General features: G+C 41.1%; 1 protein-coding gene across 1 annotated transcript in view; it reads left to right on the forward strand.

Moving 5' to 3' along the window:
- The first annotated feature begins 1,602 nt into the window (after window positions 1-1,602).
- Window positions 1,603-12,677, forward strand: part of thbs2 (thrombospondin 2) — a 64,418-nt gene continuing 53,343 nt past the window's right edge. The window contains exons 1-4 of the mRNA XM_033025932.1: window positions 1,603-1,852; window positions 2,161-2,238; window positions 2,356-2,909; window positions 3,113-3,191. Of these exons, the coding sequence (XP_032881823.1) occupies window positions 2,166-2,238; window positions 2,356-2,909; window positions 3,113-3,191 (706 nt within the window). The 5' untranslated portion in view covers window positions 1,603-1,852; window positions 2,161-2,165. The remainder of the gene's footprint in view (window positions 1,853-2,160; window positions 2,239-2,355; window positions 2,910-3,112; window positions 3,192-12,677) is intronic.

Consider the following 12,677-nt stretch of genomic DNA (forward strand, 5'->3'; position numbering starts at 1 on the left):
GCCAGTCCAGTAGGTGTTAATCCACTGAAGGTGTGAACCCAGTGGAGATGCTGATCCAACACATGAATCAATCTACTGGAGGTAACAATATAGTGTTATCCCTCCCAGTAAAGATGTTTACACATTAGAGATGTTAATCCAGTTAATGCATAAAACTAGTGTATTAATTACTCCAGTGGACATTATTCCAATATACAGGTATGTGTGAATTCAGTGATGGTTAATTCAGTGGAGACATCAATGTGATGGAGATACTAAATCAGTGGATGCTAGTCTAGTGCTGACGGTGAACAATTGTGATGTTCATCTAGAGTAGTGGTTCATCTGGTGGATTAATTCAGTGATGGGGATCCAGTTGTACTGTTGGTCCAGTGGAGTTATTAATCCAGTGGATGAATCAACCCATGATTGAATGGCTGGGTGTGCTTGATGGGCCGAATGGCCTAATTCTACCCCTATCACTTATGATAATCCAGTGGAAATTAATTCAGCAGCAAAATTAACCGATATGTGTTAATCTGGTGGATGTTAACACAGTAGGTTTTAGTCTAAAAATAGTTTTAAATACCCTGCAGAGATTTTAATCCATTCTGTTAATTCAATGGCTAACTCCACACGTATTATTCCAGTAACGGGGTTCGGTTTAAACCAGCATCTGCAGTTCCTTCCTACACCAGTGTATATTAATCCGGTCCAGGGCAGGAGTTCATTGGGCAGCGATGTTAGACTCACCAGCATCAGAGGGGAGCGCACGGTAGTCGGGACGGAGGAGGGACACTGATGAAGGATGAACTATTTATCACCTCTACCAGCTACCTCCCATTTTAACACTCGCTGCACTTGAACTGCACACCGGACACGTTGCTAATGGCAGGGTTTGAAAAGATAGGTTAAAATACTGCAGAGATTGGAGATCCCGTGCAAGGTTACACGGCGCCTTCCGTCGCGTACCCTCTCCAGGACGCACTCGGGAAAAACTTTCCCCTGTACTCCTCCTCACATCTAAAGCCTGTAGAGTGGCGGGCGGCTGATTTAATATTTTGATTTAATATTTTTTGATAAGCCACGGGTGCGCTTTAAACTCGCAACAACTGTAACCTTGCACAAAAGTAAACTTGGAAATCCTTCTAGTTGGGGGTGATTTCTGCATGAAAACTGCCACGAATCCCTACAAATGCAGCTCGTTCTAATATAAAGGGGTTAAGACGTGGTCGTAGAGTCGGAGGGCGAAGGGTCTCGACCCGAAACGTCACCCGTTCCTTCTCTCCAGAGATGCTGCTTGTCCCGCTGAGTCACTCCCGCATTTTATGTCTACCTTCGTTCTAATGTAATATGTCCATGAAATGTTGACATTAGCTGGGTGAATGGGCGGGTTTTCCCTTCACCCTTTGATCCTCTGTACTTTCTCCACGTGGTGAGAGTCTATGAATTCCGCGCAAGCCGTTGCGTTTAGTTATTAATTTGCAATGGTCAGTTTGCTGCCCGACCCCTTCACCCGCGGGGGCCGGAGACGGGCTCCTCCTGTCCCGGGGCGACGCGAGAGAGGGTCAGGTCCCACCACCGGACTTGCAAGCGAAAGCAGTTTGCGGGACGAGGCGGGTCGGAGAATGATCTAACTTCTCTGGAGGCATGAATGTACACCACTTCCCCTCGGCTGATTGACGGCGCTGACGGGAGGGTATATAAAGAGCGGAGCAGAGTGAATCCCGGCTACTTTCAGCTGCTGGGCACAGACCCAGTGTGTCAGACAAGCCGGCGAGCCCCTACCAAACACACACACACGCACACACACTCCCCGGCTACAGACTTACAAGATCACTTTGCCACATCGAGTACAGACACCAAACACCGGGTGAGACCTTTTTTTAAAAAACAAAATCCTTATAATTTTAATGCATAAAAAAATAACATGCAGTATTTGCAAAGCCTGTTGATATGACTTGAACATTCCCATTTATCATTGCTAAGTTTAAAAAAACGAGTTTCCTTTGTTGGGACTCTTTGGGTAAATTGTTCACAGTCTTTGTAAGTCCCCGTGTTTGTCGGGGTTTCGCCTCACTTCATTGCAAAGAGCTGGAGTGTGGGATGGGAAAGTGGGTGGACAGGGTTTGGGTGTCGAGTTTGGGACGCTCTTTCAAAATCTGCTGTCCTCTGTTGTAGGGCTGATGGTGCGGAACGAAGATCTACGATGGCTCCTGCCTCTGATGCTGGTGTTAGGGACCAGGAGTCAGTCTGTCGGTAAGTTAACAAGTTCCAGTCTTTGCATTTTTAAACACAATCCATCTCAAGCGTTTGGATTGGGTTTGAAATGGCCGCTGTTGGGTCACTCTATTTCTTTTTTAACTTGCTCCTCAGATGTTCCTCCCGAAGAGGAGGTCACCTTCGATCTGTTTGCGATCAGCAATGTTAATCGGCAAACTGCTGGAGTGAAGTTGTTTCGAGGACCGGACCGCAACACTCCTGCCTTCAGGTTCAGCAGATTCGACCAGATCCCAGCAGCTTCCAGCGAGAAGCTCCAGGAGATCGTGAGGCTGATGCAGTATCAGGAGGGCTTCATCTTGGTGGCCAGTCTGAGGCAGGACAGGAAGAGCCAAGGGACGCTGCTGGCTATCGAGGGCCCAGGTTACAAACGCCAGCTGGAGATCATCTCCAATGGACTGGCAAACACCCTGGATTTCCAGTACTCCGCGGAGAGGTCCCAGAACCTGGTCTCATTCCAGGATGTGGACATCGCTGATTCCCAGTGGAAGAATATCACCATCCACGTGAATGGAGAGAATGCATACCTGTATGTGGGCTGTGAGCTTGCTGATAGCTTCATCCTCGATGACCCTTTTTATGAACAGCTGACCTCAACCAACAGCAAGCTGTACGTGGCCAAAGGACTCACACCAGGCAAGAACTTCAAGGTATGTATTGGGATCTGTTGCATCCAGCAATCAGACTCTTGGAATTCACAACCATCCTGAAATACTAATTGCCTTCCAGACTAAATGCCTCTATTCTTCAATAATCCCATAAACCTGACTCTGTTAAAATGACATGCTGATTTTGTGAGTGTTTGCCCAGTGCTGACTGTGAGGAATTAATGGTGTTGCTGTCTTGCCCATAGGGTTTCCTGCAGAACGTCCAGTTTATTTTTGGCAGTCCCATGGTGGATATTCTCCAGAGTAAAGGCTGCCTCCAGCCAGGTAAGGTTTAATTCTCAGACCGGCTGTGTTTGGTGAAGATGCTTTTAGTTGATTTGTGGTTCCGTTTTGTTCTGTTATTAAATAACACCAGAAAGAACAGATAATCACAGAATGACGTCACGTATTTATCTTTGGTGTCCTTAATGAGGTTTTCTCTATGTGTTAAAGGCTGCATAGACTGTTGTCATGTTGAGTGGAGCTTCCTGGCTTGATCACACCCACAGAGTTAAGCACTCATATCATGTAACAACAATATTAAGTCTCAGTCGTGGCTCAACAAGTTGCACTCTTGTGACTTGAAGCAGAATGTTGTGGGTCAACATCCTATAATGGGCACTTGAGTATTAAAGTCTGTGCTGAAGCTCTGGTGTGGAGGCTTGGATGAGATGTTATGAACCCCCTCCCCTGTCTGCTCTCATGTGATCCCAAGAAATTGTTGTGAAAAGTGCAGGGGAGTTCTCCCGGAGTCCTTGCCAATATCAATCTGTTAGCGCCAACACCATTTAAAAAGAGTGGCTTGCTTGGTCATTATCACATTGCTGTATGCTGGTACTCACTGCATGTACTAGCTGCTACTGTTCTTTGATGCAGAAATACTTAAACAAGTACTTCATTTCTTGTAAAGAGCATTAAGGCATTATGAATTATGTTACTTAAATGCAAAGATTTTTTCCTAATTCACAAAGAAGGGGATTTGGAGAATACTTTTGTTGTGGGTTATTTTACAAAGCATTGCGAGACCAAAGGAAGGGAAACTGCAGTGTTAAAGTTGGGAAGGATGGATGCCATTGACAGGATTAAGTTACTTGAAAAGAGAGCCCAATTGTAAGAGGAAATTGATTGATTGATTTCAGAGTTGTTACCTTAATGCAAAAGACTTGCGTTTAAGAGACCTGTCATGGGCTGGTTGCTTCAAAAATAAAACATGCTGATTGTTATAAAATATGGTTGCCATTTATATCAGAAGTTGTGAAAGGTACGTCATAATATTAGGGCAGTCTAAAGAGCAGTAGCTGTCAGCAAAATATAATGCATATGTTGTGGAGAACTGCAGCTGTTACAACTGCCGTACAACTTCAGAAACAATTTCCATGGGCACCATGGCCAGACAATGAATCCATTTGGAAAATATTTGAAGTCAAGTATGGCAGGATGATTATTCCTAGGGGGGAAGATAAGAGATAAATTGGCATTTGATTCACTCAGCTCGCACAGAGCTGCATCCAACCCAGATTTATTTTGTCTGTGTCTGACAAATGGCGAGGAGTTCAGTATTTCCATGGGCTTATGAATTGAAGTATTTATTGGAATGAGAGCAAAAAACGGTCAACTTGCTTAGAAGACCACTTGTCATCACCAGCTGGAGATTCAGAGCTAATGTTTCAGTCATAAACATTTTCTGCAGAACCTGCCTATCTGTCCATAAATGCTGCTCAAACTGCTGAGCACCTTTGGGTTTTGCTGTGGATTATTAGCATCGACATAACTTGTGCCTTAGTCATTTTTCAGCTGGTTTAATGATTCGGTGCACTAGGGGGCAGATGACTCCGTGGGCTCAGCAACATGTTCAGATGCTGGAAGTCTGGAATAAGAGGCAGGCAACATCTGCGGGGAGCCTGAGGAAAGGTTAATCTTTCCTGCCTTATCCTCTGTTTTTCTCTCTCCACCAATACTGTCTGATGCACTTCCGAATGTTTCCAGTTTTTACTGTCTTTATTCCAATAACAAATCCTAATGTAAAGTGGATAGGCTTAATCTTAGGGACAGTTAGTTCTCTCATCCCAATGAAGTCCTGTTGCTTAGCTGCATGATTATCTTTTCACAAGCTTTGATCGTGTTTCCTGTCAGGGATTTCCTTCTTTCAATGTTGTGTTACGTCCATGTTTTCCTGGAATGATGTGCGCAGAAGGCCAATCAGCCAGTACTACTCTGCAATTTACACCACTCCTCTGCTCTTCATCCACAACTCTTAACATTTATTTTGAAGGAGCTAAACTTTTGTTGAGGGTCCCCTCCACCAAGAACTGTCCTAGTCTTTTACAGGCACTCATTGGTCCTGTTTGCTGTAAAGTTTGGAGCAAACAGGAACAGTGAGTACTTTCAAAAGGGTATTAGATAGACATTTGAGAGAGAATAATTTGGGCAACTGCAGGGTAAGGTCAGGAAATGGCTATGATGAGATCACTCCTCAAGGACACGGCGGGCCAAATGCGTGCCTTCTGTGCTGTAACAATTCTATGATTTTAATTACATTCATTTATCCTCTGGTCATGGCATTAAGAATGGTCTTCTATTCATACACTTAAGGATACGTTATAATTGCAGACTTAAACTAATGACTGAAATGTCACGTGCAGTATGGAACAAACAGAAACATTCAAAGTCCTTGACTGGTGTAAAGTGCTCTTAATATTCATGGATGGATTTCAAGGGTCTACCGGGAGAACAGGAAACCTAGAAGAGGTTTCAAAGATATCTAGAATCACATCTGAATCCACTCAATGCACAACAAGCTTTGGATAACCTCTTTCCATCACCTATTCTCCATAACAACTTGAATAGAATGCGGGCTACAGCGAATCAGACAGCTGGCTATAGCCATCAAAATTGCTAGGTACCCGTCCAGACATTGGTCACTCCTCATCCAGAGCACTGGACAAACTCCACCCAGAGCACCAGCTACAACCCATCGAAACTCCCATATACTCCCATCCAGAGATTGGCTGCACCCTATGTAAAGCTTTGACTACAATCCATCCAGAGCTTTGACCAGGATCCATACAGAGAAATGGCTGCACCCCACCCCCAGCTCTGATACACCTGATTCAGTGCCCTGGCTGCATCCCATCTAGTGTCCCGGCTGCATCCCATCCAGAGGAGCATTGAGGCTCTGAATGTTCTCTTTGTGTAACATTGTGTAACTCTGCCCGAATAAAATATCATCACAGGTTTCTGGTGTCGTCCAGACTGCAGAGAGAAAAGAACTTTCGAGGACATTCTGGGCCATATCTTTGCTTCAAAATCCTTTCCATGATTCTCCACAAATTCCTGAACCAATTCCCTTCATGTCCAAGAGCAAGCCCGACCCTAGATCACACCAGGCTCTATTATGTGGAACTGAACTGTTTCTCACATAGCTTCTAAAGAAGGCCATTGAGTCATTCACAATTCACTGAGACTCTCCTTGTTCTGAGGGCGCGTGATCTGAAACCACATCGGAAATGTCAGGCACCTTGGAATTTGTGTATAGACACATGTAAGCTCATTGGCTCTGATCCTCTCTGTGTTTCCCCAAGTTAGCCAACGCAATCTCTGTCAACTTTTGACAAGTGTCAGGAGAATTGAACAAGTGGAGAAGATTGTTCTGTTGAATCATTGTAGATCTGATGGACATGCACTTCATTGTGGTGCCAAGGATGATACAATTGTTGCCAGAGAAAGTGGTTGAGCAGGCGCAATAACACTTAAGGGACATTTGGACAGGTACATGGAGAGGAAAGTTTTAGAGGGATCTGCGTTAAATAAGGGCAAACAGGACTGAAGTTCCTCACAATCATGGTGAGCATGGATGAGGTGCGCCAAAGCGGTGCACCCAGCCTCTCCCGACTGATAACAGCTTCACTGTCCACCTTACAGCAGGTTACAATCTCCTTTGGTGATGACCGCACCTCTTCCTCCTGCACTCTTGTGTGCAGTGGTCGGGTGTTGAGCAGACTGGATGTTGCCCTCTTTATGTGGAATCTGACTCCTCTATCTTTTGGGATTTTGTTCACAGCGACTTCACAAGTGTGTCTGTCTGCAGTTCCTACTCATTTATAGTTGCTCTTTCTCTCCCTTTGGAAGACGGTGACATTTATTATACGGGGGGGGGGGGAACCTACATAGACACTGAAAACATGCAAACACTGCATAAACAGCAACCAAGGTCAAAATTGACTCTAGGTCCTTTGAAGTAGAGCACCAGCTATTAGGACATTGTATCACTTAACCTGGTAGGCTCTAACTTACCTGAGATCAGTGATTTCCTGTAGGTCGAAACAGGGGACTTTGTAGTCTGTAGGTTTCCATTTGTTTTTAAATGAGGAACAATTGCTAAAACTGTTAGAATGTGCCAAAAACAAAAAAAAACATTCATAAGCTGTGGCCATCTCTCCTCTGGCCAATGTTGAACATCTACCTGGAATTACCTTTGAGAGGCTGGTGTTGAGCTACTTTCCTGAACCACCACAATCATCTTGCATTTTCTCCCACGGTGCTATTAAGCAACAATGATGAAAATAATGACACATTTTTAAGTAATGAATCTCCGTGACTCATGCTGATGTTGCTGGTGCCAGCGCCTCCACGCTGCCCTTATTATGTAGGTGACAGGGGACAGGACTTTGGGAAGCAGACTCCTGGCCATCACCCGTGTTCTGCCTGAGTGTTATTGCCAGAATTTCATCAGGCACACGAGCAAGAGGAGCAGACACCATGTGTTGCCAACAATTACTCAGTGTTGTTCTCTTTGGATGTTAGCAGTAGTTTGTTTTCAGTTTGTGTCCCAGCTGCGGTATCCCGGGCACAATAGACTACAAATTGGACCATGAGCTCTGTAGAACTTGAACTAATCTGAACTATTCTATGAACTATTTTGCGAGTGTGGGGGATTAGGACAAGATCCCGTGAAGGAATTAAATTGAAATCGGTCTTATTCAGGGAAGGTGTTGAATAAAACATAGAAACACTGCCATTCATCCACAATCAGTAACCCGTGCCTGCCTTCTCCCCATATCCCTTGATTCCGCTAGCCCCATAGAGCTCTATCTAACTCTCTTTTAAATTCATACAGTGAATAGGCCTCTACTGCCTTCTGTGGCAGAGAATTCCACAAATTCACAATTCTCTGGGTGAAAAAGCTTTTTCTCATCTCAGTTTTAAATGGCCTCCCTTTTATTCTTAGACTGGGGCCCCTGGTTCTGGACTCCCCAAACATTGGGAAAATTTTTCCTGCATCTAGCTTGTCCAGTCCTTTTATAAACGTCATGTCTGTGAAATGGTTTCTGGCTCTACTCTGAAATTCACAGCAATTAATTCCCAGCGCCTTTGTTTATGATAGTTATCTCTTATGGAAACCATCTATAGGGCACGGTGGCGCAGCGGTGGAGTTGCTGCCTTACAGCATTGCATCGCTGGAGACCCGAGTTTGATCCCAACTATGGGTGCTGTCTGTACGGAGTTTGTACGTTCTTCCCGTGACTACATGGGTTTTCTCTCTGATCTTCGGTTTCCTCCCACACACCAAAGACATACAGGTTTGTAGGTTAATGGGCTTGGTATAAGTGTAAATTCTCCCCAGTGTGTAGGATAGCGTTCTGGATAGACTCGGCTTGTACTGGATAGACTCGGCTTGTACACGCTAGAATTTAAAAGATTGAGGGGGGATCTTATAGAAACTTACAAAATTCTTAAGGGGTTGGACAGGCTAGATGCAGGAAGATTCCCGATGTTGGGGAAGTCCAGAACAAGGGGTCACAGTTTAAGGATAAGAGGGAGGTCTTTTAGGACCGAGATGAGAAAATCATTTTTTACACAGAGAGTGGTGAATCTGTGGAATTCTCTGCCACAGGAAGGTAGTTGAGGCCAGTTCATTGGCTATATTTAAGAGTGTTAGATGTGGCCCTTGTGGCTAAAGGGATCAGGGGGTATGGAGAGAAGGCAGGGATGGGATACTGAGTTGGATGATCAGCCATGATCATATTGAATGGCGGTGCAGGCTCGAAGGGCCGAATGGCCTACTCCTGCACCTATTTTCTATGTTTCTAAGTTTCTAATATGCCGGGATCGCTAGTCGGTGCAGACTCGGTGGGTGGAAGGGTCTGTTTCTGCCCTGTATCTCTAAACTAAACTAAACTACTATCCAGCAAAACATCATAAGAGATACCCAGCATGGGAACGGGCCCTTCGGCCCACTGATTCAGGCTGACCATCAAGCATCCATTTTCATTAATTCTGCAAAAATCCCTTTTTATTCTCATTGACCTCCCAGGTTCTACCACTCGCCCCCACAGTAGCATCAATTTTTAGTGGCCAGTTAACTCCCAGCCTATACGTCTTTGGAGTGTGAGTAGACCAGTTCAAGATTGGGCTTAGCAAAACACCAAGTACCTTTTACAGATCCATGTGATGCCTCATACTTGTACAATACACAGCAACTCTCGACTAGATTCTGGCAACTTCCCTGCAAGAACTCTCTGAATGATGAAGAAAGTACGTCTGGAAACTTATCTTTCAGCCATGCTGAGCGTACAATACCGTGATGCCAATGCCTGGCTCTCCACATCCACTTCTTTGAATTTATTGCAGCTAAGTAGTGTATACATCAGCCCAAATCAAGTTTTGAGATCAGAATATTGGACTCGGTCTTTAAGTCAACTGAATGATGTTGTAGTGCTGGTAATCTGGATTTAAAAACAGATTAGAGGAAATTTAATTTTGATGTCAAGAAGAGCATCACCTCAAATGCTGACTAATATTACTGAAATTTAAACTTAATCGAATTTTATCGGCAAGGGTAATAAGACTATTCCAAATGACAAAACAGGAACATTTTGAGTTTGGTGACAAACCACATAAGCTTTTAGCTCGCCAATTGAAAAAACAAGAAAAGGAAAATACTATAACCAAAATTAAATCAGAGAAAGGTGAATTACTAATACTACCTAAAGATATTAATAATAGATTTGCCCAATTTTATCAAAACTTATATACATCTAAAATTAAAAGAGAAGATAGTAAAATAAAAAAATTTCTAGATAATTGTAATCTTCCAATACTGGACCTTTTGGAACAAGAGGAATTAGGAGCTCAAATTACAATCAAAGAAATAGGTGAAACAATAAAATCGCTGAAAAATGGTAAGACACCGGGACCAGATGGTTTTAATAATGAATTTTATAAAAAATTTCAGGAGATAACAACCCCTTATTTATTTAATTTATACTCCCATGCTTTTAAAGAAAACAAACTACCTGAAACACTAACAGAATCAACTATTACACTTATTCCAAAAAAAGATAAAGATTTAGAAGATCCGGGCTCGTACAGAGCTATATCACTTTTAAATACAGATCAGAAAATTTTAGCAAAGATTTTATCAAGAAGATTAAGCAAATATATTAGTAAATTGATAAACCCTGATCAAACGGGGTTTATACCTAAAAGATACTCATTTAATAATCTGAGACGTCTGTTTAATATAATGTACTCGCATAAAGTAGAGGAAGAAGATATATCAATTATTTCTTTGGATGCAGAGAAAGCATTTGATCAGGTAGAGTGGCAATACTTATATAAAGTACTACAAAAATTTAATATGGGAGAGAATTTTATAAGATGGGTAAAATTATTATATGATAAACCGATGGCAAGAATTTTAACTAATAACATGTTATCTCAAAAATTTCAACTATCAAGGGGTAATAGGCAGGGATGTGCACTATCACCCCTGCTATTTGCCCTTATGATAGAACCCCTGGCTGAAAGTATAAGAATTCATCCGAATATTCAGGGCTATAATACCAGAGACTCAAAGAATAAAATCTCATTATATGCAGACGATATACTTTTATATATTACAAAGTCACAAACGAGCATACCAAATTTATTAAACTTAATAGAGGAATTTGGGTCTTTTTCTGGATATAGAATAAACTGGAATAAAAGTGAAATCATGACATTAAAACCTCAAGAACCTACACACTTACTGAAGTTCCCCTTTAAAATCGCAACAGAAAAATTTAAATATTTGGGTATTCAGATTACTAGAAAATATAAAGCATTATTCAATGCTAATTTCATGCCTTTATTAAATAAACTTAATACGTTGATTAAATTTTGGAAAACACTTCCCTTATCATTATTAGGTAGAATAAATGCAATAAAAATGATCTTCCTACCACAATTACTATACCTATTTCAATCTATACCGGTATATATACCAAAATACTTTAAAAAAAAATTAGACTCTAATATTACTAATTATATTTGGGACTATAGATCACATAGAATCACAAAAAAAACACTTATGTAAACCAAAAGAGGTCGGGGGACTTTCACTTCCGAATTTTATGTATTATTACTGGGCAGTGCATATTAAGAATATGATTTATTGGTTGGATAGTTCTACCCAACAGACAGAATGGATAAAAATGGAGAAGGAGGATTGCCATCCTAGTAATATAGAAACAATCCTCTTCTCCCCAAAAAAACTGAATAACACAATATATAAGAAGAACCCAATTATATATGGTACAATAAGAATTTGGAAACAAATAAAATTATCTTTAAAATTAAGAAATCTATCACTGTTAATGCCAATAGCGAATAACCCTTTATTTAAACCATCTCTTATTGATAAGACATATAACCAATGGGAAAGTCTCGGAATTAGAAGGATCGGGGATATGTATGAAATGGGAAACTTACTATCATTCCAACAATTACAATTAAAATTTAAATTGAAAAACAACCAATATTTTAAATATCTTCAGATTTGCGATTTCGTGAAAAAATATATACAAGGATATCAAAAAGTAACTCCTGACTTATTGGAAGAGGCAATGAATATTGAAGCTGACTCACAAAAATTAATATCATATTTATATAATTGTATTCTAAATATAGACCTACCATCGACAGAGGTACTTAGAGAAGAGTGGGAACGGGAACTAATGATAAAAATTACGAAGGTTAAATGGGAAAAATACCTGATATATATTCACAAATGCTCAATTAATGTAAGACATAATTTAATTCAATTTAAAATTGTACATAGATTATATTACTCAAAAACAAGATTGAACAAATTTTATCCAAATATATCCGCCACTTGTGATAAATGTCTAGCCCAAAAGGCAACTATAACACACTCCTTAGTCTCCTGCATAAAACTTTATAGATTTTGGAATGATATTTTTGAAATATTTACAAAATTATTCAAGACAAGAATGGAACCTAATACTGAAATGATTATATTTGGCGTAATGGAAGATGGGAATAAATTGAACACATCTCAAAATCTATTCCTTAACTATGGTTTAATAATAGCAAAAAAATTAATTCTTAAATTTTGGAAGGGTACATCAATACCAACGCTTAAAATGTGGATTGCAAGTATGTTGGACACCGCTCATCTTGAGGAAATGCGATTCCTCCTAATGGATAAATCAGACCAATTCATAACGAGTTGGTCTCCATTCGTCGTTTTTTTGGAATCATATGGTGCAACACAATTGTAAAAAATAACTGTTTCAGGACTGGACGAGGGTTGGTCAAGACTATAAATAATGATCTCCTCTTTTTTTCTTTTCTTCTCTCTATTCTCTCTCTCAACTTTCTTCATTTACTCGTTTTCTTTTTTCACACACTATATATTTCACATCTTTCTATCCTTTACTATCTAACTTCTTTTTCTTATTCTAATCTTTTTTCAGTGTAACAAAAAAA

Source organism: Amblyraja radiata, chromosome 8, assembly GCF_010909765.2.
Source record: "Amblyraja radiata isolate CabotCenter1 chromosome 8, sAmbRad1.1.pri, whole genome shotgun sequence".
NCBI classification, from domain to species: Eukaryota; Metazoa; Chordata; class Chondrichthyes; order Rajiformes; family Rajidae; genus Amblyraja; species Amblyraja radiata.